This window comes from Salarias fasciatus, chromosome 20, assembly GCF_902148845.1.
Source record: "Salarias fasciatus chromosome 20, fSalaFa1.1, whole genome shotgun sequence".
Taxonomy (NCBI): domain Eukaryota; kingdom Metazoa; phylum Chordata; class Actinopteri; order Blenniiformes; family Blenniidae; genus Salarias; species Salarias fasciatus.
Genome location: NC_043764.1, coordinates 11,745,683 through 11,773,426, shown reverse-complemented (window position 1 = coordinate 11,773,426; position 27,744 = coordinate 11,745,683). Strand labels below are relative to the sequence as shown.

At 42.5% G+C, this 27,744-nt stretch overlaps 1 protein-coding gene across 1 annotated transcript; it reads left to right on the top strand.

Annotated features, from left to right (window-relative positions):
- The first annotated feature begins 9 nt into the window (after positions 1–9).
- vwa5b1 (von Willebrand factor A domain containing 5B1) lies at positions 10–26,693 on the top strand. Its single transcript, XM_030119660.1, has 22 exons — positions 10–46; positions 3,630–3,786; positions 3,986–4,147; positions 6,279–6,498; positions 6,695–6,849; positions 8,061–8,192; positions 9,869–9,993; positions 11,698–11,874; positions 13,092–13,202; positions 14,996–15,198; positions 17,302–17,416; positions 17,604–17,789; positions 17,939–18,140; positions 19,314–19,510; positions 20,287–20,521; positions 20,804–21,097; positions 21,472–21,609; positions 22,415–22,549; positions 22,986–23,057; positions 23,463–23,532; positions 24,645–24,768; positions 25,640–26,693. Exons 2-22 carry the CDS (start codon positions 3,648–3,650, stop codon positions 26,291–26,293), a joined length of 3,846 nt encoding a protein of 1,281 aa, XP_029975520.1. The 5' UTR covers positions 10–46; positions 3,630–3,647; the 3' UTR covers positions 26,294–26,693.
- The last annotated feature ends 1,051 nt before the right edge of the window (positions 26,694–27,744 follow it).

Genomic DNA, 27,744 nt, shown 5'->3' with positions numbered 1-27,744 from the left:
GAGAGAGAGAGATCTGTGCTGCATACCCAGCTGACACCAATGAAAGGTAAGATAATGAGACAACACCAGATGAATTTTAATCCTGCTTAAGTCTCTCTTTTTTGTTGAATATCTGCAATATTTTAGATGCATTTCTCTTAAATCAAGTCAGTCAGTGAGACGTTGATTAAAACTGCCGGTGATGCATCTGTGGTTTCTCTGTAAACAAGCACACACACACACACACACACACACACACACACCAGTGTGCTTCAACAGGTGGGCATCACAGCATCTGCTCTCCGTTTTGACACTAATGAGTTCAGAGCACTGTGGCAGCGCTGATGGAAATGTTGAGAGTTGACGCTTTGGTGGTCTTTTAGCAAAACCGCGGAGAGTGGCAGCGTGATTCATGTGACTGAGCAAAACAGGGAAGAAGCCTTTTGGGACTCTGACTTTTTTTATTCTTACAACAGTAATTACAACAAACTGAGCTGTAAAGAGAAAACGTTCTGAGAGGAGAGGCTTTTGAAGCTAAAGCTAACTTTAAAATATTTAGAGTCTTTTATGTGACACAAATGTATAATTTTACTATGAAATTATGATTATAATCATGTACTTTGACTGTATTTTTTAGTACTTTTTTACTGGCATCAAGTGGATATTTTTTTGTTTTTTTGTTGTTGTTTTTTTTCCTTTCCAATGCAGCTGTGCATGATTTCCTTCTTCCATTAAATGTTTCTTTTTATAGAGAAACAACTAAATGATTTTGTTTTCCTCTCGGTCTGCATTTTGCCGGACACATGATGGCACTGTTGAGACAAGCAATAAAACAGGCTGTAATTGCATCTGCATGACCTTTTCCTCACCATAAATAACCATGCGTTGCCTAAAAGCTGAAGATTGATTGAATTTCTTATTGATTGCGAGGACGTCCTCATCCGGCCGGAGAGAGTGCAAGTTGCACGTGAAGTTCGTTTTTTTTTTTGTTGTTGTTGTTTAGACGTGATTTTAACTCTTGTGGCGTGTGTGTGTGTGTGTGTGTGTGTGTGTGTGTGTGTGTGTGTGCACAGGGCAGCGTAATCAGTCCCGCTAACACAGATAGACTTTGGAGATGTTACTGGTCAGTCTGCAGGCGAAGCAAACCAAGCAAGCAGAGCTGTCTCTATGGTTATTGCTTTCGTCATCACGCTCCCTATCAGGCTGCTGGGGCTCTGGACATGCAGCAGAGGCAGACCCTTGACAGCTCATAACCGAGATTGCTGTTGGAGGAACATGCATTAACAATGAGACTTAGCACTGAGGCAACATATAATTATGTCAGATATCTCATTAAATTAGCTGTGTTCTTTCCTTTGCATGGTTAGTCACCTTTTTTTCCCCCCTCATTTGACACTAAATGCCAGTTCGTTCTCCAGCCATGCTGTCGGTGTCTTTTAATGTTGATGCCGCTGTAATTTTGTTTTATGACTGTGACCTTTTGCATGAATGCACATAGCATGTTTTTCACACCAGCCGTATGTTTCTTGGTTTTTACATCTCATCAATAAGAGTTATTGACATTGGAGCACTCGCTACACTGAGGTATTATTTCTGGGGAGCAGCTACAGCTGTATTTCTTGAATTTCTAATGAGATCCTGCTGAGTTTTTGATGTTATTCCTGGGTTACAAAAGTAATAAGGGCAAGGAAAATAGGTTCCCCTTCACTGGAGATCCACTGTGTCAAATATTGCAGAAATATTTATGCAAACAGGTATGCACATATACTGAAAGAATATGTATAAACCCGGGATGTTCAATATTAATATAGGTTCTCAATACATAATAAGTAGAGCAGGAAAGCACAAAATGAACATGCTTCACTGCTTAGTGAAAATGGATGTATGCAGTGGACATGCACAGTGTTATTACTACGTTACAAACCTTAAAAAATTAGATAGAAATGAATGTTACCATGTTTAAATTGAATAAAAATACATTCATTCATTCATTCAATATGATTACCAGATATCAGTAGTCAGTAAAGAACTGTGTATAAATTGTGGATGCACAACATCACTGTATTGTTCCAATACCTGATATATATGCCAAAAATGGAAATATGAAATATGATTTCTATGTTTAATGATGAAGTCTGTTTAATATAGGGATTGATATTACCACTACCATGTTTACATGACTGTCAAACAGAATATTAGTGGTCTGAGATGATAAGTTTGACTCAAAGAATGAAAACAAATTACACTTTTAATCAGACTTAATGTCTAAAGCTTCTCTAAAACAGATTTATTCCCACATAAAATTTAATCCAAATGACACTGACAAATGATCAGGATATAATTAGTCAAAATAGAGAAGCATTTCTGAGCTCTTCATGTCAATAAATCTATGATCACTTCTAATAAATCTCTTGTGCTTGAAGACATTTCTCTGAAGTATTAGGGAGCTCATAGCAATCATAAATTATGATTTCATGGTAATGAGATGTTTTTACTTCTCTGCTTCCTTTTTTCTGTAACAGGACAAAACCTCAGGCAGAAGCAAACTCAACAATAACATGCAGTCCTGATGTAAATATATGAAAAATGAAAATAGAAGAGTATCTCAGTATGTCAGAGAAGACCTCCCAGCAGTGTAAACCTACAGCAGCTGGACTCAGACCAGTCCAGAGTGATTTGAGTCTGAGTCTGATGTTATCCGAAATCAAGAGATTACCCAATAAGAGTTTTATTCACTGCAACATGTTGAGAAAATATCAAATATGAACAGTAACAGATTTTATTTGTTCATGAAAACATATTTCCTATTACATCAAACTTGATGGCAGCGACTTGTTTTAATAAAGTTGACATGAAGACAGCAAAAGCTGAACAAGGAAATTACACTGAAAGATCCATTTTTGGTGTCTGTTTTAACACTGACGATGTTTTGGGAAGTTTGATAAAACTTAATGGGAAACTTCACGAACACCTTTAATACTTGATAAGGAGGTCAGTCCAGCGATCGACTTTTAGGGAGGGAGAGTCATTCTGAAGTGAAAATGGAAAGTCATTGAAGAGTGGCGGAAACAGGCCTCCCTCTTCCAAAACCCTGTGCTCTCACAGCAGTGGGATTTTGCCTCATGGTGTAACTCATAGTCGTGATCGCCACGAGTTAATAACAGGATCTGCAGGAGCTCAAAATGTGGCTTCTTATTCTTCCAGTTCTCACATTATTTCCTCTATTTGTGCTAATAAATATCAGCCATCTTGTGTAGGTGTACCTGCATATCTAATCATTAAGTTTCATAAAAAAAAAAAAAAAAAAAAAAAAAAAACCAAACATTAAAATTGCGTCAAGTAATGTGTCAATAATGATTGCTACAGTTAAATCCTGGGGGTTTCTGGTGGTTTTGTTTTTCACAGAAAGATGTAATTCTCCAAACTCGATGAAGAAGAGTGCGTAAATTGAAAATTTGGAGCGTAAGGTGTTGTTATTTCAAACCTTATACAAATAAGAAATACTGCAAAAACTCACATCCCAATAATTAGCAGACCCCCCCCCCCAAAAAAAAAAATCTGTTGAATATTTCCTTCTATTTGCCATTCTTAGTCTGAAAGATGACATGTGTTCACACAAATGGTTGATGTATCTTTTCTCTCTGAAGCAGAAAGTCAAAGCCAGCACCATGCCTGGTCTCATTAACAAGGAGAACCGGAGCGCCCTGCCGCTCAGCGTCTCTGACATCACTTCCTGTGTCAGGGGTTACACTCTGGCTCTGACCGCATCCATGACTTACGAAAATATTGAGGATCATGCAATCGAAGGTGAGTGAGACTAATTTGTTTACTTGAGTTGCGTGAGTGCCGAGTGTTTCCGACCAATTTAAAACCAACAGCGCTCGGCGCAAAGCACAGGTGTAAAATTCATTATTATTGACAGAGTTTGGGTAATTGGCTGCTGGCCTCCTCTGGCTCATGTCCTTTTCGTCCTGTTTACTTTTCTCTCTCTCACTGCCTTTTTTAGGGATCTTCATTTATCCACTGGAGGAAAATTCCATCGTTGTCGGATTCGAGGCTATGATATCCAGTCAGATCATAACGCTGCAAATCAAAGACAAGGCCAAGATCGACGACTGTTATCTGGATTGCTGCAACACGTCAAACGGAGTGCTTCACAGCGGCAGCGGTGAGCGCGAAGCAGCTTTAATCAATATTGTTACATCAGCAGAGGTCTGGACGAGGAACTCTGTGTGGATTGTTTGAAGGTGTCTGTGGTGATGAAACCGCTCTGCTGCAGCTCCTCTAAAGCTCCTCTACGGCTCTGCAGACGATTTGAGGGTCTTAAAGTTATTTGGCTTCAAAGCGACAACTTTACTGCCTGGCTCGTTTTTCTTCTTTCAGCCTCCGTGTTTCGACCGCATTAAGAAATCCTGCCAGGGAACGTTGAAAGAATGACTAGTGAAGATACAAAGACAGAAATACGTATCAGTTTGTTGTTGGTGGGGAGCAAAGCAGGGTTAGTAGAAAATGAAATTCTTTTGATGGAATGAATCAGAATGCATACGGTTTTTTCCAGATTAACTGTGATGTTGCCGTAGTGGATTATTTTTTTCATGTTGATCGTGTGTGTGTGAATCCTCTCGACTGCATTACCCAGCTTTGAGGCATGAGGGATGCTCAAAGGCAGTGTGCCACCTGGAAACATTTTATATGCACCAATCAGTCTCAATTCAAAATAGAAACTTGGAGAAAACCGACACCCCCACAGGGAGAACATGCAGCCTCCCTGATTATTCCATGTTCTACTGTTATGTTTTGTTTTTCAAACATGTCATATGATTGTGCATGTCTTTGTTCGTTTGCAGTGTGGCCGTTTCATGTCGGCTGAGCTGTCAGTACGGTTTCACTCAGTCTGACTCAAAAAGTTCTGCTGAGCTCACCTCAGCTGGCAGGAGAAAGAAACAGTTTAAGAACTAACGAGAAGAATCTAAAGCAACAAAACAGCCGAGATGAACAAACAACATACAGACAGGGAGCATTACCTTTATTTAGGTTGCTGACGCATCAGGAACTGCAGGGTCTTTAAGCGGCTTTATTCATTTAAAAACATTTTCACAGTTTGTACTTTGCTTCAACAGATATCCGACCTGATCGTTTTATTTGTTGTTCAATATTATTTGATATTTTTTATTGATTATTCTGTACATTATATGCAGACTTGGGTAAACTATTAAAACCAACAATTGGGTTATGGAGACAGACAGAGAGAGACATCAGCTCTGCAGCCCTTCAACCGTTTTTAATTATGATCAAAGCAACAAGTAACAAGCCCACTGAGACATGAAGTTATTGGAACTGTCTTACTAATGTCATCATAGTAACCACTTTATGACTTATTAATGGCAGAAGCGGAATTGTTAAGGTAATGCATTTAAAAAGCATCTCTCAGTGGAGTGTTTCCATACTTTCGTGATTTATCAAGCTATTCAAAAGCTGCTTTGGTGGCACAAGCCATGAGAGAATACGCCCTGGACTCTTCAGGAAATCTACATGTAGTCGTTATAACGTCACACCCATTGCTTTTCTTTACCATGCCTGTAAAAACACACACCTAAAATTTCTCTTTGTTGGCTTCCTGGACACATGCGTGAGCTAAAGTAAAATAATAATGGAGCTCTGCTCAACTTTACTAATTGCATTTGACCGAAACGATTATCTAAGTGAAGGTTTGCAGCTGTTTTTCAGGGATGCTGGCTTTTTCTGTAGGTAGAGAGACAATGAAGGTCCTATTTTAGAAATATTCATGGTTCTTTCATTCAGAGCCGTAGATGATTCGTTTTTTGAAACCCTGCAGTCTACAGTATTTGCAATCTGCAGCCCGCTTTTACATGCCATTGGTTTGCCTGTGGAAATCAAGCACATTTGCATCAAATTGACAGGATTAGCACACAAAATGTGGAGTGGGAGTGCTTGAGATTTGGTTTTTATTTTATTGAAATAGAAAAAACATCCTGGTAATTGCTATTGAGAGCAATCCTAGAAGTCCTAAAAGACTTGACTGATAATCCTCAGTATTTTAAGGCACAGTCATCTGTTAGTTAAAAATCTATTATTAGAGATACAGTAATTTTTGCACAGACTGGAGTGTCAGAGTCAGAGATATGATTTTCCCCCCAAAAATAAGCAATATATTTATTTAGACAGGATTAAATTAGGGCTGGAGGAAGGAAAAGCAAAGTGAAAAAGCTTCGGAAAGATTTGCTCTGCTTGTGACTGAGTGGTTCACTCCTCTGATCGGAGCTGATCTGGCGTTACAGGACACATCGTGATGGACGAAGACTTTGAGAGGACGGTGTTGGTGGTTAATCTGGGGATCATCCCTCCAATGGAGACGGTCCACATTCTGGTGAGCACCTCCTCCGAGCTCTCCACCCTGCCCAGCGGGGGCATCAGGGTTTCGTCGCCACGGGTTTGCACGCCGCGGGTGCAGAGGAGCATCAACGAGGAGCAGGGCCTGTCCCCAAACTTCTCCAGAACGTAAGGAAAAAAACAATCTCGGAACGGTAGAGAGATAGCAGACTTATATATTGTGAAAATTACATCAAAATGAACATCAAAATGAATTTAAAAGCTCTTTGTGTGTGTGTGTGTGTGTGTGTGTGTGTGTGTGTGTGTGTGTGTGTGTGTGTGTGTGTGTGTGTGTGTGGCTTTCGCTGTGGCTTCATGCTTTTAGGCGGGACAGACAAACCTATGGCTCAAATCTGCACGATCAGTCGCTCAGCTCCCCTCAGCTGTGGTTGGCTTCACTGCTGGAGGTCGAGTCCATCAACTCTATGGACTATGAGTTTAACTTCCAGCTTGAGATTCGGGCTCCTTATCTACTCGCTGGTGAGTGAAATGTAAACGTCACTCCAAAATTATATCTGCACCAACTTGTGTTGAGTCGTAACGTGAAAAAAACAAACAAGTGACTAGTTGCAGTTTTGAGTGTTTTGCTTCGATTTGATATCTTCTGAAATGTCTTTCCATGCAGGGTTGTCTCACAAACAATTACAGCACATCATGTTTGAATGAACAGAGCCAAAAAGTTCATATTTATTATGATACTATCATATCCATCAATTTAAAATCTGAGTTTTTAGATTAGGGAGCTACATATAGGAAGTTGTTTATCGTCTCATTTAAACTTCTGACATTCATGCTCTTGTATTTTATTTGCTATTAAAGTGACTGTGGTATTCTCATACCATGTGAAAAAGAGCTCTTGAAAACCCTCAAACTGTAAATTCTGGATGCTGGGTGGATTGAAAAGTAATTTGACAAGATCTCGACGAATACATTTAATTAATTCTTCCTCTCACAGAACAATTATCTATAAGTGTGGAAGACTCAAACAACCCATTTTCCAATTTGTTCTGGCGTAAAAAGCCCCAGAATACTCCGTTCAAGAGCCGACTGTTTAATTGAGTAGAAGTCTCCAAGTGCATCAAAGAGTCTGCAAAGTACTTTTTAAACTTATTGCTGTTCAAGTGCTTCCCTGTACATCCAGAGAGAAACTAAACAGATACGACTTGCATAAGAATGCAGTGCAGTTGTGCAATTATTGGCACTGTCAACACACAGAAGAATGTTTCTTCTTCCCACAGTTGGAAAACATTCTTGTTAGTTTATGTTGTGAGTCCAGATTGCCAGTTTGTGTGCCGGTGCGTTCTCTTTCTCTGGTTTCGCCCTGTGATGAATTGACCTCTTGTCCGTGCAGTGTGAACCTCGCCTTGCTCCTCCGTTTTGTCTGGGATGACTGCAGGATGGTAAAAGCAGAGGTGGATGATCAATAGATTTTACTGGTGGTAAATCAACCTAAGACGCACGGCTTTGGATTGTAGGAGGAAGCTGAAATACCTGCAGAAAAACCCACGCATGGACAGGGAGAACATGCAGCCCAGAAAATGAACAAACATCTACATCATTTTTGTAGTCACTGTATGTTGTGCAGTGTGTGTTCAACAGTTTCCTTGGGGTGCTGCGTGAGAGAAAGTGGCTGATTTATCGCCGGGGGCGGAGCCACGTCTTTTGATCTGCTGTGGCTGATCTCTGTGTAGGTGTGGAGAGCCCTTCTCACGCCATCCGAGCCGACGCCGACCCTCTGGCTCGCTCCGCCACCAGCGTTGTCATCACCCTGGCGGACAAGTACACTTACGACTACCCCGTCAACATCCTCATTTATCCCAGCGGTGGGTCTACAACTTCAAACCTCATTCACGGCAGCACAACCCTGCAATTAGTCTTTCCTCCGCTCTCTTGTGGAATAATTTGAAATTGTTTATATCGGCCCTGTCGGGGCAGAGCATGTTTTGCCCTCTAATCAGCCCGGTGGAAAGGTGATTCACTGTCTCGCTCGGTGTGTCTGAGAGTCTCATCAGGATAGAAAGGTCCTCTGTTATTAATGCGGGACATGCCAGTCTCCATTGTGTGGGTGTCAGATTTTTACTTTTTTTTCTTTTTTCCCCCTTCGTGCTCTCGTCTCTCTATTACGCTGACTTGACCTGCAGCGTGTGTGGGCCAGTTGTTTCCCAGAGGCGGGAATGAAACCCGGCTTCACCGATCCAAATGGCTTCTTATGAAGGTTTTGTTAACAAACAGACCTGCGGCCAGCGCCGGGCAATTTAATTCAGCTCCGGCTGCGGCTTCTGCAGCTTCAATGACAGCACGGTTGCTCAGCTTCCACCACGAAGATGGAGAAAGTTAATGGCGAAAAATAGGAAAAGCCCCTTTTCTTTATTACCCCAGTTGATTGATGGCTGTGAGTCGCTGCAGGGTTTCTGACAGCTTCATCTTGTTCAATTTAAGATTTTCCAAGACATTTTAATACTCTCCACTACGCAAATGAATTCTTGCTACAAAACGACACCAATCAAACTACAAATGATATGAATGAAAACCAAAAAAAAAAAGATGACAAGAAAATAGATTTTTATGCATATCTTGTGAGTAAACCTGGGTATTGCACGACCCAAAAGCCCTACCTGTAAAAATCTATCCTCATTATCCACACAGTATGCCAGTTTAACTTTCCTGGATGTTCTTCAGGCATGTAGGCGGAGTTGTACCCATCTTTCCTGTGTTAAAGAAAGGTACAAGAAAGGCAAAGGTCATCGTCGTGAGATCAGCCGATAAAGCTGCGGAACGGCACACACCTACACATCGGGAGTGCGGCGTTAACAAGACACAGCGGACACAATCGAGTGTGAAGGAGAATTGAAGATGACACAGGGACATAGCGGGACGAGCAGATGTAACTGCAGGACAGATGTGTTCATATTGAGCGGAACTCAGTCAACCTTATGTCTTGATCCTGATCAGTAGTGTCAGTTTTCCACTCCCCCTTAGAAAATAAATGTCACAGCTCTACAGGCAGCAAGAAGTAGTTGGATGAATACGAATGCGGCTTATTAAACAGAAACATCCTTTTAATCAAATTTAAAAAGTCTGTCTTACAATTTAATGTCCCACTTGCATAAAATCAGCCCAACAGGCTTTACTCTGTGATTTTATCATTGCCTGTAATTAATTCTCAGGCATTTTTGGAAAAAATGGAAATCAATATTATTTTAATCTCACTCTGAGACCTTCAAAGACCCTGCATTTAATAAAAAATAACAGCCCAAATCTCTGGAAATCACTCAGCCTCCACAGATCTTTTAGTTATTTTAAAGCCTGTCTGTGAGACGGCATCTTCATGCGCAATCAAACACTAATTCCAACATCGATTTGAGGATAATTCAGCTCTTTCAGATCGCCACACTCCCCTCCGCGGTGAGGCTGTTAGTTTCAGACAGTGCCTAAGAGCTTTATAATCTGTGCTACATGTACATTAATGTCTCTGCCCCGACTGACTGTGCCACTTCAGAGCCGCACCTGCCCCATGTGCTCGTGGAGAACGGCGACATGACGCAGGAAGAGTACGACGAGTACCTGCACGGGCGCAACGATTTCATCAAGGCCACCAAGAAGGACTCCAGCAATGAGAGGAAAGTGAGTGTCTGACGCCGGCATCATGTCTCAATCTGTAGGACGAGAGCCGTCCGCCGAGAGGAGAAAATACACACAATAACACAATGTATGACCTGAAAATGCTCAGCGACAAACACTCTGTGTGAGCATGCATTTATATAGTCTCATTGCTTTGGTGTATGTCTCTGCAACCTAATACAAAAATCTCACACAATGGGAAAATTCCTCGAAAGGAACTTGTTCCTCAGACAAGATTGGAGCAGTTTCTCTATTAGCAGTTGTTAGTCCGTATTTTTTTTGGGGGGGGGTGTAATTTAGTTTTTCGTTCTCACTTAAAACCTCTGCAAGTTTTACAAGAATGTACAATCGTTTATAATTTGTTTTTTTTTTAACATCTAAATACAGACAAACATACACGTTTTATTAACGTTGACCTGAATCCGATCAGTGCTGTGACTGAATGATATCGAACGGTTGACGCTGAGTCGTACTGCAAGGTCCATGTAGCATTGTTGCAAATAGAAGAGAGAGGTAAACCTGTACAACTAATCATGGTTTGATAATTTAGACCCGATAATATACTGAATCTGACATTTCTTCCATTTTAATTAGTGTGTTTAAGAAAACAATTAACTTTGACTCTGTTTTAAACAATTTAAAATTGTGCTAAATGGAGTAATCAAATCTTACAACTTTTGTATTGAGATGCAAAAAATAACTCTAGACAGGCTGTGATTCCTCTCAGGTGATTCATGTTAGAGAACGCTGTGTTTGTTATGTTATTCCAGCTGAAATCCCAAAATGACAAGCACTGGTCTGATTTTGAGACTTTTTTTCTTCCAGAAAACAGAAGTGAGGCCGTCTGATATTCAGACTGTGAGGCTAAAGAGAGAGATCTGCTCTTCTTTGTCTTGTCTTTCAAATGCCAACAAACTTGGTCTGATGCAGGTTGCCTTCCACGAATAAGTAAAGGTTTCCCCAACATCCAAATAATGGTAAACCTCATTCTTAAAATGGAGTGATACAGCGATCACCTGGAGAGAAGTGGCTTAAAACTCAGTCAAAGTACTGAGCTACGAAGGAGGAGTTATGTGGGTAATTTTAAGGTGATAGTGATCAATGCGGCTGAGACTTATAAAAACTGTCAGTGAGTGCAGCGTCAGAAGATGGAGAGCAGAAGGCAAGAATCTGAACAGCACAGTCAGAGGAGATGGTCTGGTTTCCTCTAAGTGGTTCGGAGACATAAGAGAGGGAATAAAGACCGGCCAAGAAGTGTAAAGACAGAATTAACAGAGCTGTTATTCAGCTGAGGGCACGAAAAGTCTCCAAGCAGCTCAACATCCGCGGTCTTATTTTTAGCTGATGCCGAATGTGTCTTATGCATAAAGTTTTTAACCTATATTTAGTTGCTGTGTTTGAAAAAGTTGAATGTGTTCAGCATTTTAGTGAACAAAGCGAGAGAGAGAGAGAGAGAGAGAGAGAGAGACCTCATAAAAAAGCGTTGCCATGGAAACACTCCAGAGGCTCGGCACATTTTCCTCCACATCCTGCGCGTCTACGATAATTGATGTGCCCTGTCTATTGATCTGATCACTTGTCTCTTTCATGCCTCCTTTTTTTTTTTTTTTTTTAACTTTAAGTATTAAATTAGAGCCTGTGTGCGCACATTGTGTTTCCAATTATTTTGTTCCCTGTCCTTCGTGCTTCTCTCCTCCGCGTTCATAGGTAGGTGTAATTCACCGGAGACTCCATAAGGACATCCTCCACAATCCCGTGGTCATGCTGAACTTCTGCCCTGACCTCAAATCCGTGTGCTCCGACCTGAGGAAGGTTCACGGTGAATTCATATTCCTCATTGACCGCAGCGGCAGCATGAGCGGGGTCAACATCAACCGTGTGAAGGTATTTTAATCTCAAACAAACCTACTGATTTACATTTAGATTGCTGGTTGTGCCACTGGTTCTCTTTGCACTCAACGCATCCGAACATCTATGATTTTAATGGAGATTCTTTGCTATAAAACTCACGATTTGTCATGACAGGTTCTATAATTGCTTTCCCGCCTCTAAGTCTGTAGGGATGTGGTGAACCAACTGTGGGAAGAACACAAGGCTATTGATCAGACAAGCGAGTCTCCATTCATGTCTTCCAGTTGCTAGGTTTTAGACCTTCTTTAAGATTCTAATCAGCGAGGCTTCATCAATACCCCTTCAGTCCATTCAGAAGCATTCAGTGTTTGTATTTCTTCACTATAAGTTTGCACATTATTTGGCTGCCTCTGCTCTGACCCCGTCTTTTCATAATACACCGGCTGATGTTCGTTTGTGACTCACACTCTGGGTTTTATTGGATGTGGGTGATACTACACAGTCTGGGCTGGAGGCCAGAGTCAGCCTGCTGGTGACGTAATGACGTTCGCCGCCGATATTTCAACAAGTCTGGCCAGAATTCTTGCACACATTTATCAAGCAGGTGATCAGATCATCTGGTATAGGAAATTAATGGCAGTCGCTTAATTCTTGATTTAAAAAAAGATGTTAGAAGGAGCATGAAAACACCAATCGTTTGACAATGCAGTAGACATCAACAGGCAAAATTTGGCCAAAGCTAAAATATTATTTCTTCATTGAAATCCTAGAGTAGAAATGTTAATTTTCCACATTCCTAAAGGCCAGTTCGATGAAACAGGAACAAAAGATATTCTGGATTATTACACAGTAATTGTCTTCTTCCATGTCAGTTCACCTGAATGGGTGTTTTATGCTACAATGTGTAGCCGCTGTGTCCTTTTTGAACTGTCTTTTATTTTTTGAACTGAGTAGAGCTTTCTATAAGTGGCCCTCTTTGGGAAAACCACCCCTCTGCTGCAGAGGAGGCAGTGATGGATGAAATGGTCCGGCCTGATGGCACTCGGCGCTCAATCCTCTCCATGAGAAAATCTGCTGCTCAGCGCTGACAGCTGATGGAGAGCGCCATCCGTCTAGACATTTGTAGACACAGCTGTATCTCTGCAAAGAATTTAAGAGGACATTACGCACCTAAGAGAGGAGCTTCATCTTTTATTCAACATATCCTTTAAAAAAGTCTTCGCTCCCTGTCTCTTTTTTTTTTCATCCAGGATGCCATGGTCGTTCTTCTGAAGAGTTTGGTGCCTGGTTGTCTTTTCAACGTGATTGGCTTCGGATCCACGTTCAAATCACTGTTCTCAACCAGCCAGAACTATGAGGAGGTGAGGCCACACTCCGTTACAACTTATTAATGTATTATTCATAATTAATCAGATTGAACAGCTGCAGAAAGGTGAAGCCATTAGCATCGAGCAGACACAAGCAACTCATCCTCATTCTTTACAATCCACAAGCATATCACTAGTCTGTAGAGTATTGATTTCAGAGGTGGCAAAAGGTGAGAAAGGTCGTTTTATATGGTATACCTATCAAAAACCATATTCATGACCTGGCCATTTACACAATCGTTATCCTTGGGAGATTTTACATGCGGATTTCGTGCCTCTCATTTCCTCCTGTCCCATCTGTGTGGAAAGCATAATTCAGCCTTTACATGATTAATCTGCCCGTCACAACACAGCACAGACACTGACAGTGCCCTATTATTCGTAGAAAAAAATCAATTCATTTATGGAAAGAAAAAGTTTTTAGATCAATAAGGGAGATTGGATCATCTCTCACGGCACGCTAGTGTGAAAAACGCTGGTGCAGACACGGTACCACGCCGCATCAATCGGGTCATGATCTGTTTATTAAGTCTCTGAAAGATTCATCCTTGGCGCGTCTGCCGATTATGCACAGGTTTTGATTCTGCCTTTTCCAGGGATTCGTAAAGGAGCGCGCCGTCCTTGAGCAAATCTAAAAGCTCCCGGTGACCCTGACACTGAGACATCCGTCTGATTCAGGCCTCTGTCAAGAGAGTAATACAATAATACTCTGAAATAACATGATAGAAACTCAGAAATGGTCGAAACTGACATGCAAGTTATTAGAAAGGACAGTTCAACACAGTGTCACAGCTTGTTTTTGATCACAAGGTTGTAGGTTTGATCCCCATCGTGTGTGTGTATTCATCAGTTTTTAACAGATATTGTAAAGCCCTTCCTGTAAAAAAAAAAAAGGCTCCATAGAAGTGAAATCTATTTCATTTTGTCGTTTTTAATGTTACGGAGCACAAACGGTGTAGATGACAACTTGTCATCCCACTGTGATACACCTTTTATAAAGTTAGTTGAAGTTTTCTTTATATATAAAGAGAGTGGAGGAACATGATAGTGTAACAATGGTCATTCTGTGAGAGTTTGCATGTTCTCCCTGTGCTCGCTCTCTCAGTGTACACCAGTTTCCTTCTACAAAAACATTCATATCAGGTGAACCAGTGACACTGATTTGCTTTAATGTGTTTCTCTGTGATGGAATGTTGACATCTCCAGGGTGTTTCTTGCCTTTTTGCTCCTCGTCAGCCGAAACTAGCTTCAGTTCACGCCGCTCTAAGTTAGAAAAACTGTTAATTATGTGATCTTTAAAACTGTAGTGACCTTTTTATTTTTATACATGAAATTGTTCTTCAACAGGCAGCTCATATGAACACTCTTAAATCACACCCCTATTCTACAGAATCCAGACACCTCAGTTTAATGTCACCAGCTGTTATTATGGGAGAAAGACTTCATAATTAATGCAGCAAGTTTCCTCATATTCACACCCCCCTCCTGCCGAACAGCAATGTAACACCACTGATAATTTCCCTTCAGTCAAGCGTGTCTCAGTAATGGAATGAAAAGACGTAAAATGAAGCAACATGATAGGGTGCAGAATTGAGAACCGATATGGAAATAAACAGCAGCGAAATTAATGAAGATGAATCCAAGTTAATCCGGAAAGTGGAAATGAAGGAAGAAAGAGAGCAGGATTCGCAAAAGGGTCTTAACAGAAGAAACGGATGAGGCCAGGATAATCAGGCCTGTTTTCAAACACAACCACTCATCTGTTTCTTTTCCCCCTCACGGTCCAGGACGCCCTGGCCTTGGCCTGTGAGCATGTCCGGAAGATCAGGGCCGACATGGGGGGCACCAACATCCTGACCCCTCTCACCTGGATCCTGAGGCAGCCCATGTTCAGCGGCCACCCCCGCCTCCTCTTCCTGCTCACAGACGGCGCCGTCAGCAACACGGGAAAAGTTATCGAGCTGGTGCGCAGCCACGCACGCTACATCAGGCAAGTGCTCCCTTTCTCACACTCCTCTCAGGAAACCAGATCGATAACAGCGTGCGACATTGTCGTGGAGAATGGCGCTCTACTGTATTGTCGTGAAAGTTGCTCCAGCCTCTGTTATGCAATGATCAATTTGTTGTGCGCCGAATGGAGAGAAGCTGAAACACGGAGAAGCACGTGCTGCAGTGACAGAGAAGATACTGTATGCTCTGTCAAAACAAATAACTGGATCATCCTCTGTTTACATTCATTATGCAAATAACGAATCCAGAAATCACATCTCGGGTTTGTTGTGGGGATTAAATGTAACACCTGGTTATGGAGCTGTAATCCCCTCAAAATGAAATCAGGGAGCAGCTTATGCTGTATTGATTAAGCATTGTATATCAAGACAAAGAGTCCATCAGGCAGTCCCCGGATTTGAGATTAAAGAAACGGCGCATCGGTGTTGAAGCTGGAAGGAAATAAGGGAGCTGCCAGCTACATTTGAACGCCAGCTGTCAAAAGAGAGGAGAGCGCCGGTGGCTCCACAGAGCTCTGCAGTACACCGGGAAATCGTTTTTATTTCGCCAGACCCATTAAAGTCTCAAACTGTGAATCCCTGTCCTGAGTCACTCTGGAAATAATTGACTTTTGTCTTTCCCTGTTAATGGATGACCTCCCCCAGATGACTGCATCAGGGACACAAGGCACAAGCACTCCTTCGGTCATTATCGCAACAGGTTTAAAATCAGGATGGTCAAAAAGAAAAACCAACGGATGATTACGCACTTTTTCTTTTATATTCAAGCAGGTTGACGATATTATTGAGAATAGCATGTTAAAAATCTAAAGTCTACAATTTTGGCAGTAATGAGTTAGCAACTGATTTTTTTTAAATTATTATGATTAAAAAATGAACACAAAACATCACAATTTTTGCTACTTACTATTTCACTGAACTCTTGTTTACAGTGGGAGTCCAAGCACTGCCCCCTGCCTTTTTGCGGCTGTTTTGTTCGCACTTCCTCTCATTATCGTTTGTTCACTGCTGATATCCAAACGACAGCATTTTCCCTCTCTAATTGATGTAACTTGAGCCGAACCGATGAGTGAATCATTCGCTGACCCACAAAGTGCCGACAGCTCGGCTAATGCGCCAGCTATGTGCACATTAAGACATCTTCATTAAGAGCGACAATTAAGACGCTCATTGAGATAATTGGAAATTGAGTCAGGCTCTAATGTCAAAGCACCCTCGTACGCCATTCATATCAGTGAAGATCTGTTGAAAAGCATCACGCTGTTTATTCTGTGTTATTTGATATTTTAATGTTCTATTAAGATGGTATTGTCCGTGGAGAATCTAGAAGGATTCATTAAGTATATTCTCTCCAATTTGCAGTTTGCACCATAAAAATGTCTTTAAATCTAAAACATTTCCGATTAGCTTTCAGTAAAATATTGGATACGCGCCATTAATTACCACTGTATTCCAACATCACGCATTGTTTACAAAAATTAACCTTGAATCTGACTTACGGCAAGCATTAGGCATATATTTGGAAAAAGGACGCATCCATCACCTTTTTTTTTAGCAAGCAGATTATTTTTTATTTACAGTTAAATGCACTTTGAGGAAGTCATGCTTCACTGAAGCCAGAGCTTCAAAACACAAAGGCATTGAAATAGTATCTTCAATGTTGAAGCATTGATATTTAACTGTTTCCAATGATATTAATCGGGAAAAACAGGGGAAATGCAGAAGGAATATTATATGACCGCTTAGTATGTCATTACTTTTTATTTCAAGTAATTTAAGAAATACTACACTGACAATAGGGTATGGTAATGTTTCTATTTTTTAAAGCACAGGGACGAATCTGGAGAAATGAAATCCTCCAGATCTGGTTGAAATATCTGTAGTCTGACTATCAGCGGCCACGCTGCTTTTCATCATTAAATTCTCATCATTAAAATTGATTGGCTTCTCTCAAGCCGCCTCGCCGTCTTTCTTCTCTCGGGCTGTCTGCAAAATGTGCACACCTTCTGAGACGGCACCTGTTGTTTTGCTTGTGAATCTCTCGATCTGTCCACGGAGACGCAGCGTTTCATGTCTTCGTGCAGATGCTTTACGTTCGGCATCGGTCAGAGTGCCTGCCGGAGGCTGGTGCAGGGATTGGCAACAGTTTCCAAAGGAACGGCCGAGTTTCTGGCTGACGGCGAGAGACTGCAGCCCAAGGTACCCATTTCCTAGCAGCTGGCAGCTATTCACAAAACCACTGGAGAGCCATTATGCACAGGCTTCAAAACACTCTGTCTGTCACTGATACCAATTATACAGTCATATCTCAAAATATGCCAGTCAATTTATGTTTTTCATTTAAGTTGACGTTTTTTTTTCTTTGGTTTATTTTTTTTCCCCACAGATGATAAAGTCCCTGAAAAAAACCATGGCTCCGGTCCTCAGTGACATTTCTATCGAGTGGCTCTTTCCTGAGACCAAAGAAGTGCTGCTCTCCCCAGTGGGCAACACCTTCCTGTTTCCAGGGGACAGTCTGATTGGTTACAGCGTGGTTTGTGACACCACCCGTTACCACGCCAACCCCAAATCTGTGAGACGCCCGCACGCATGATGAGTTTTTGTGTTTTAACCACTTCACAAAGCCACAGTCCGGCGGCCCCGTGTGGTTTTATTTGATGTTGGCTTTTTCTCATGAGTTGTCCTTGAAGCAGTTGTGTCACCTGCCCGACCTCTCAACAGGACAAGAGGAGGCGATACAGCATGATGCGCTCCATCGAGTCGGCCAGCTCGGTGTTTTATCACTCCCAGGAAGAGGATCCGGTGAAGGCAGGTGTGGACGGTCAGGGCTCCCATAAGGAGGCCTCTTCTGAGGCACAGAGCGACTCCTGCCAGGACTCCATGACAGACTGCAGCCCCCTCGCCACAGAGCACGACGCCATGGGTGAGAGGGCCAGCTCATGAATAAAGCCTCAGTGACTTCAAAACTGGCTGATCACTGAAATAAAATCATAGTAATAACAGTCTCCTTGGACCAGGATGGACAAAACGCTGTTCATATGTGGATTTCATCTCAGTCAGATTAACTCCATTCAGACTGACATACAGATTAATAAACCTGTTCATACATAATTAGCTTCTATGAGTCATTCTGCTTCATCACAGATGGCAGTTTAATAATGAAATCTCCAACAATTAGCACATGTAATGCTTTTGAACATCATCAAGGTTGCTCTTTACATTACGTGTGATTAAATGTGAGGAGCTAAATGGAGCTTAATTTGTTCCAGAGTTACCGGCACATTTATACCCACCATCCTCCAATGTGACAAAACTGTTCGACTCGATGGCTGGTGTTTGCATGTAGGTCTTGATTTGGAGCTTAAATTGGCTTAGATCAACATGGAAGTGTGTTCATTTAGTCGGGAATTCAGGACGCTTCAAACTGGGAGTGTTCACATGACGGCGACAATGAGCCATCTGGTCAGCCCATCAAAAATCTGCAGATAGATTATAAACAATCCTGTCACCATCATTAGAACCCAACAGGAGGAAGACACAGCGCTTGACAGGCTGATATTATTTACAGACTTCACACACACTGGGAAATCACTCTGACACACATGATTATGAGTTACAGTTGTTTTTATAGTGAGCCAACAACATGAATGAAGTATTTTACTTACAAAATGTGTTGGTGTTTTACAAAACTCATCATTAGGAAACACTGTCTGTCATGTAGAGGATGAATAGTGTTGTTTTGTGAGATTTCCCATTTCCTTCAGAACGTCTCATTTCCGTTTATCACGTTTGACAGCATTCAGATGTAATTTAGCACATTTCCCATTCACTCATAAATGCACGTGATTGCAAATATATAAGATCACTTAAAAAGGTTAGTGACTATAATCACATCAAATGAACGTGTGTCTCATGTTTCTTCCTCTCTGTGTGGGTATTCTGGTGGAGTGTCGGGCTCATTTTACCCACTGGCTTTGCTTAACCTCCTGTTTCTTACAAATGACTGTAGGCTCCATGAATGAGAAGACTTCCTTCGTTGCAATGTAAAAAATGGTCATAGTCTAATACTCTGTTTATCTTTTCCATAAAACATGAGGTTTAGATAAGACATCGCCCAGAAGACGTGCATACAGCACCAACCAGATAACCGAATACAACCCGGCCAAGAAGGTCTACACTCCCAGTGACCCCAGCTCTGTGGCGCCCAAGAATCCACTGAGGAGAGCCAAGGTCCAGGAGCTGATCGGCCAGATGAGCCCCGAACACGAGGCTCAGTGGAAGACCGACTACCAGGTCCGACTCCACACACAGATTCAATGGAAACACGTGATTGAAAATACAATCCAAAAAATATTTGCATTTAGACTGAGTCGAAACTAAACAATCATCTGACCTCTGTCTGGACCGGAGTGTAATCAAGAAGACAGTAATGCGCCCTCCTCAGTAATGAAGGGCAACATTTATGAATGGCAATTAAGTGTGAAGATTACTCTGAGAGCATGTTAGTATAACTGAACAGATTCACTCGACTGGCAAGAAATGATTGCTTCTCTTGAAAAATGCAGCTGAGGATTTATTACAGCCTAATTAAATGAGGGAATACAGCATTTTTTGATTTAAGAGCTCACCTTAGTATATGTACATCATGGCACCCCAAAGGCTTTAACCAGGCTATTCAGTTCGAAACAGTGCACTTCTTTTTTGTTCTGACATCTCTGAATATTGGTTTTCTGATACAAGTAAGAGATCTGCATCCATCACCGTGGGCTTTATGAAATATGCGATTAATATTTTTCTTTGTTTTATTATGATATAAACATTCCCTTAATGGGGAAACGGCTCTCCCCAGGTGAAAATCAAAGTGAATTGTTAGTGTCATCCATGGGTGCAAGAAATCGCTTGATTTGCATAGTCCTCATGTCACTAATCACTCCGAAGTACCATGAAATCTGAGCCTTGGCGAGGACAGAAATAACCACAATTACAATCAGAGAACTCGTATCGTACTGAAATCCATGACAACAGAAGAATATTTGGTGTTAAAGCAGACTTTTCCTCTTGGTTTCCAGCCGCAGCTGGCGAGCCTGTGCGCCGCCTCCTCCAGAGGGCGATCGGCCAGCTGTCACCGATCGCTCCCTCAGCAGGAGCTGCTCCTGCAGCAGGAGGCCGACCCGGACCATCACTTCCATCCCCAGCCGCGGGAAAACCCAGCGCCCTGCGACGCGGCGCGCAGCACTGCCGGCGACGATGGATCCAGATCCACGTCCACAGAAAGCCCGTCTGTTGGCAGCGTTGGAGACACAGGTGAGGACACTAACTAACTATAACTGGCATAGTAAAATGTATTGATAGTATTGAAATTTCAGCATTTCATAACATGATGAACTGTGGACAAAGCACAAAATCCCACAGTGACTGAAGTGACAGTATTTTAGAAAACAGCTAATAGAGTTCCGTTCCAGCAGGAATAATTTAACCCAAATTGTTTTCCAGCCTTGCAGAAACCTTAAGAGAAATCCATATAAACTCAGAGTGGGGTGCCTGAGTGCACCATCACAAATCTTCCCCCACCTGTGATATTTACAGACGGTTACGCACACCAGCTATGTCAAGCAGAAACCCCCCAGGAGCTTCAAACGTCAGACTCGGCCTCCAGCAATCAGCACAGAGTCGACTGCAAGGCGGTGGTGAGCGGCCTGCTGTGCGGGAAGCCCATGAAGTGGGAGGTGGCGTTCGACGTCGAGCCCTTTCTGAACGGCCGGGAAAAGGAGGAGAAAGTTCACGAGGAGCTCTGGAACGAGACCTTCCACCACCTGGCCGGACGCTCCATCATACAGGACTTCGAGCACATGGCCGAGAAGGAGTGCGAGATCGAGCACGGTGAGCCGGACAGAGATTTAACGGTTTGAGTTTTCACTTCACTGTTTGAGCCAAGATATTGTCATCATGAACTTTTCATTATATTCAGAGATTTGGGAAATGCAGCAGTGGGCTACATTTACAGAAATTAAGACCAGAATGAATCCACATGTTGCTAATTGAGAGTTTGAGCCCTTGTTAATTGGACCCTTTGGATTTAGTGAAAATACCTGTTTTAATTCAGAAAATGAGCACATTTACTGTTGATGTGATGATTGATGCATGAATGAGGAATATTTGGAGTTACATCACTGAATATTATGCAGTCAAGTTATTGCTATGCATGTCTGCAGTTTGCATCATAACCCTGCTTTTATCCCTCCTGTGATTCTCAGGATCTGGCAGGAAGTACCAGTTATATGCGATTCACACCAGCAAAGCCTGCAATATTCTGAGCAAATACACGGCGTTTGTTCCCATTGACCTTGACACTAACGAGTATTTGCAGACATGTATTGAATACATAAACCCCGGTAAGTGGAAAAACCTCAAATGTCAAGAAGTTTGTTTTTTTTCCTGAACTTTATTTTCTTGGTTTTTTTTTTTTTTTGCTCTCCTCACAGTGTAAGCAAACTGGAGCTACTTGTGATTGCTGGCAAATATAAGATAGATTTAGTTGAGATGACGGCCATCACATTATACTGCTGCTGCTGCAAAAAAACAACTGAATTTTAGAACAGTATCTTTATCTGTTTTAATTATGAACAAGGTAAGAATTTGAAAGTTGTAAAAAGAAAAGGTCCAATTCTGATTTGTGCTTTTAAGATGTTAAAATTTGCTGCTTTTGCACCAATTTAAAATAAATAGAACGTAATATAAAATCCTTAGAGCGAGAGTTACAGTTTGTAGACTGTTTAAGACTTGCAAATAATGCAAATTAAAGGCATTTAACTGGTAAAAGTAGTGTTTTGCTTTTTATTACTGACAGCTGTTCTATCTTGCATAGTGAAAAATGTTCGGAAGTCTCACACTCAAGCAAAATTCAGCACTTGCTGTGAGACAATGCATCGGCGGAGCTAGATCGCCTTGTCAGTGTGTCCTCAGGCAAGACACTGAAACCCTGGAAGTTATGACAGCTGCCACTGTTGATGTGAAAGTTTAGACTGCTGAGGAGATCTCAGTCGTCTCCACGGAGCAGTTAATGTCAAAAACTTTTTGTTCGAACTCTGGATTAGTGGTTTTTTTGTTTTTTGTTTTTTTTTTTCAAATTAGAATCACTTCTCAGGTGTAAAACAGAGGCGCAAAGCAGAACAAATATTGGTCTTTTTTTTGTCTCAGTTGAAGGTCTGAAGAGAGGATCGCACTCCAGGTCTCGTTCGGGGAGCAGGAAGAACAGAGGTTACTCCATCGGACTGGGCCGCTCTCAGTCTGGCGGCATGTCGGAGGAAGCTGAAGACGTCACGGTGCCCAACAGTAAGCTCAGAAAGAAGTTCCATCCAGTAAAAAAAAAAAAACATGCTGGATGGATGTATTCATATATTCTTCTTCATTCAAGCCTGTGGTTTGTTTACGTGGAGCGGTTGTGGTCGAGCGTCATCACCCGCAGGAGCTGCAAGACACTCCGCTTTCAGCAAGGAGTGGACTGTTTTACTTTAAAAATACTTCTGCAAAAGGTCGCAACATTTTAAACTGGTTTTCAGTGCTGGCATAGCAACAGCAGGAGCTGAGACAGGAACGACGAGCCAGCATCTGCTAGATACCAAAGAAGACGCCCGGTGGGCCGGGGTGCACACGAGTTCCAGCAGACGTCCCTGGTGTTGTTGTTTTTTAATAGAAAATGTCATGTGAGCTCTGGGGATAAAAGAAACAACAACTTGAGGTAATTTGAAATCTTTGATGGTTTCCCCAGACGGAGACGATGGTGTTTCTCCGTGCAGCACCCCCTCCTCCTCCGGCTGGGAGAAATGCACCTTTGCGGAGGGTGAGTGTTCCTCCGTCCGCCAGGAAATCTGTTGCATTTTCCTCCACAGCCTTCGGAATTAACTTTAGAGCTGTCGGCTGTGTTTTTTTTTGCCCCAACCCAGCTTTGATGTCCCGAATGTGAAACATGAGATTATTCGCATTTTAGTCTCTATTTCTATAAGTGATGGCAGAAGTTCAGGCTGAAGTGTAGCAGCAAACAGGAAGGGGATTCAGCTGCAGAGAGGCCAAGGCTGTGGGGTTATATGTCTTCTGCTGTCACTGTTACACGTCAGCGGGTGTTTCACCTCCTCAATATGTGGCGGCAGGTCTGTGAGGAATTGAATAGCGAAGTGACAGCCAGCCGCCGCCGCTTCCTCTCTCTCTTGCCTAACACTGCTTCTGTCTCTGCCTTCCTGTCTCCAAGTCTCCCAAAGGAGTCCATCTGTGACCTCTGACCAGTCACAGAAATCGGTGGAGAGCCTTTTTTCTGCCAGGTGGGTGATTGGAGGCTGGCTGCTAGCATAAATATGCCGTCGCTGTGGTGCTAGTCCTTCAGGAATCACAGGGACTTTGTTATTCTGTGCCGCCTCGCAGGAGCTTGAATACATTGAAAGTCTTCATGTTTTATTTCTGTCAGCGGATTCTGACTCTTTGAACATGCTGTCTTGAGGCTAATGCATCAAGACAAAGCCAGATCCTTCTGCGCTGGACAAAGAAGTACTTCATACAGTTAATGATGCCTGTTGGAAGTAAAAAAGGGAAAAGGGATTGAAAAAAGGGAAGGGGTCTTATTGATTTGAAAAAACAGGACTAATGGCACATTTTTTTCATATGTTCTCTACTGGAGGACTTTGCATGTCAACGGAGCTGGAAATAGCAAAGAAAAGAATGAAAGGGAAAAGTTCAAGTGTTGTTCAGTTGCAAAAGGAATGGTAGGATGGAGCAGCTCTAAGTGCAAAGTCTGCAGGATGTACAATAACCACTTCAGACACAGCAGATGTTTCAGGTGTAGGTACATATCAGTGTGAAAATGTAAATCCAGCCAATGTCTCCATGCAGTTCACAAAGTAAAGTTACAGTCACATGAACAGAGATCTTGTGTGATAACCGGTCAAAATCTGTATTATTTATACAAGTTTAACAAATATTTCCCAAATTAAAGTCACTGCTTTACTACATTAAGTCATGACTAAAGTTGTTTTTGATGAACTTAATGACAAAGTTTGTGGCAAACATGCATAATATTTCCAGACATTCCACAAAATAATGGTCCCGTTGGAAATCATTCGGTGTGTTGTTTTAGTTCATCCTCTGGAAATTGGTACATTTACACCAAATTTCATGGTAAATCCATCTGAAATTTATTGTTGGACCATAATGCCTAATTTTATGGCATATCCAATGCATTTTTATAGGGATTTCACAAAGATGTCAAGTTTCAGTAAAGGCGTTTTTGTCAATATTACAGGGAATTACAAGGTAATTGCACAAAATTCGGAATAGAAACAGCTGCTGTTATGTCCTGATAGAAATGTCACACTGACTCCTAATTGTGATCTGAAAATGACATGTTGTGCGCCTGCATCCACCTCCACTCATCTTTCAGGCTGGCCCTCAGCAGGACTCGTCTTCTGACTCGAGCTGCCAAAGGCTTCATGTGTCGATCGCACAGCAAGTCCGGTGATTCGCTGGGAGAGAGTGACAATGAGAACAAAGACTACATTCCTCTGGTGGGTTGCAGATCTATACTCATGTGAATGCAACGTCAGCCTGCATGCTGTCCGTGGACGCCGTCTCACCGGCTGTAGTTCTGCCTCGAGGGGCAAAACACAGATTTGGGTGTGTTTGAGAAAAATGTCAATGGAGAAAAAGATATAAGTAATGCAGAGATTAAATAATGAACATGGGATACAATTTGTTTGGAAAATTAATTATTTGACAGTTTATTATCTAAACCTGTTCGAGGATTGAGTTGTAATGAATCCTCCCTTTTGCTTTCAAGGCTCTCCTTGAACCAAGACATTGAAGGAGGCTCTAATTATGCAGCACACGTCACATGCATTATTCATTGCTGTCCGGATTTATTGAGAAAGAAGTCTGTGTTTGAAACGAATAGCTGCAGAATAGAAGATGTGTTGAACATCTGCCCACGAAATGCCTTTCCCTGTCTCTTGACAACCTGGAATCTGTCGATGGCGGCTCGTAGTGAGCGACTGATTGGTGCCGCAAAGGACGGGTGTTGTTAAAATATGTAGCAACGGTGCAGCAACATGTTCCTCCGGTCATTAAAAGTACTTCCTCACTTCTTCCAGTCAGCCTGTTGTTGGTGTTAAACTTCCAGCAGCTGAGGCTAAAGCCACTGTATTCACTTCAGATCTGTCACATTCTTCTGCTCACCGATTGTTTCCCTTGTTCCTCCTATTTCTTTTCTTAAAAATCTTGGATTTCTACACTTTTCTAGTATTGGGTCGGTTCCTGTTTTGTGTTTAAAACTCTCAACTGTTTGTGGCAAAGATTCAAGAAGGTGCTGAAGAGATTTTAGTCTGCAGATTTGTTGACTATCAATGAAGTGACAAACTGGAATTGTTTCTTTCTGTGTAGGTTTTGTTGCAGCTGGCGTGTGGTGCGTTTCCTCTCGATGCGGCCCTGTGCGATGCCATCAACGTGCCCATGGACAAGCTGAAGTGGACGTCCCCCTTCACCAGCCACCGCACAAGCCTGGGCCACCTGTCCCACTCCGGCAGCCGCCGCGCCGACAGCGCCGACGACGGGTCCAGATCGCCGTTCGAGACGGAAACGTGCCATCAGGCCGCAGAGCACACCGCGAGCCCTTCTCACCAGTCCAGGAATGCCTGGACGGACGCCGGCCCCTCCTCGTCGGCCAGTCCGTCCGCCGGGTCCGAGCCGCCGCCGCAGTCTCCGCACTCCCAGGGCGACGGCGCGCGCAGCTCCGGCTCGGGGAGCTCCGGTTCGGCGTCGCCCGGCGGCGCGCTGAAAAGGATGCTGGATCCAGAGAGCATGCTGTGGGCCACAGCTGTGGCCCTGGCCTGGCTGGAGCACAGCTCCGCCAGCTATTTCACCGAGTGGGAACTGGTCGCCGCGAAGGCCAGCATGTGGCTGAGCGCGCAGGACATCCCGGAGGGCCGGGACTTAGCCTCCGTCAAGGCCGCCGCCAATCAGCTCTTCATCATTCTCAGACACTGGGATGAAAACCTGCAACTGAACATGCTGTGTTACAACCCGAACAGCGTCTGAGGCCGGGCGTCCGGGACACGCTCCTCAGTCCCATATGATACTATGCTAAGTGTGGCTGTAACTCGTCCCCGTTGAGCGGTTTGTCCTCTGGAGTCTGATTTCGTCGTTGCCGTAGTGAAACTGTGTATTCTCCTCTGTCGGTGTGCTGTTCCTCCAAACATATCACAGGCTCTTCAGCGGCATCGTGTGTGAGCTGTTACCTCGCCGGTTGCCGTATACAGTAGCCGGATCCCCGCGGATTCATCAGCGTTATGCCACATGTGTGAGTTTTCCAAGGAGAAGAGTGTCACTGTTAGGATCAGAGCATGCTGGACCAATGACCGTCGACATCTGAAAAAAAAAAAAAAAAGCTATTAATGTCATCATATTGATGTTATGAGTAGACTGCTGCAAAACAATGGTGAGAAGTAAAAAAAAAAAAAAATCAATGTTTCTCACGTGCTATTTTTACATCTTTTTCTGAATCGATGCTATTCTTAGCACATCTGAATACTTACTAGAAGTACTTCTTCTCTTTTCTATTGCCTGTTACCATCGCAGTGTTAGTAATATTCGTTATCTCTGCTGTTTATTTAAAGAAGAGACAGAAAATATGCAAACCGTAAAGAATATGTGTGTTTCATGGAAAAAATATGTGTTATCAGTGGGAATCTATGAATGTGCATCCCACCAGCATGTCATTTATTGCTTATTACTGAATGATCACTATATTTTTTTCTCTTATCTGAGTGTACCTGTCTCAGATAGGTTTCTCATGTTCTTTTCCGATTCAGTTGACGGAACACGGACGCACAGATGGCTGCACCAGCAGTTTGCAAATATGAGCTTCAAGCTTTTCATTTATAGGTCTATATTTACACTTGTTCGCAGAGTCGTCGGGCTCGTCTTCACACAGAGTCTAATTATTAGGCACTTACAGCATGTAACCGCCACATCGAACCGCTGCGCGGCTTGCTAAACCTAATTACGGTGGCCATTGTAAACATTAAGCAGAAAAATGAGAGAAGGGGACGTGATTGTTGCTTGAACAAAATGTCCGTGCCTCATTTCCATGCAAGGCAAAAAAGCACTTGTTCGAGGATTGATGGAGGTACGAGAACAGTGGCTGCCGTTTTGATGAAAAGAACCAGCCGCAGGTTTCTGAATCAGCTGATCGCACCAGCGTGCACGCATTTGGCTGATTATCACCTTAAATCAAATGAACAATCACATCAGAAGTGAGACTTTTGCTTGAATGTGGCCACGTTCCGCTCATATCTTATCAAATTTTACGCAAAATAAGCTTGAATGGATAAATAGGTTTCCATTTGTTTTTATGAATTAGTACCAAAATCAAGGGAAATTGATAGTATAATCAAACAATAAATCACTTTTCATTTCTGGAAGCTTTAAATGAGATTCTTCTTGATAGGATCACATTACACCTTTCCAGGAAACCGATTCAGAGATTT

Coding starts and splice junctions, on each gene's coding strand:
- vwa5b1 (XM_030119660.1), top strand. CDS start 3,648: ATGCCTGGTCTCATTAACAAGGAGAACCGGAGCGCCCTGCCGCTCAGC. Junction 17,417..17,603: donor GCGAGAGACTGCAGCCCAAG/GTACCCATTTCC, acceptor TTTTCCCCACAG/ATGATAAAGTCCCTGAAAAA. Junction 21,610..22,414: donor TATTGAATACATAAACCCCG/GTAAGTGGAAAA, acceptor TTTTTGTCTCAG/TTGAAGGTCTGAAGAGAGGA.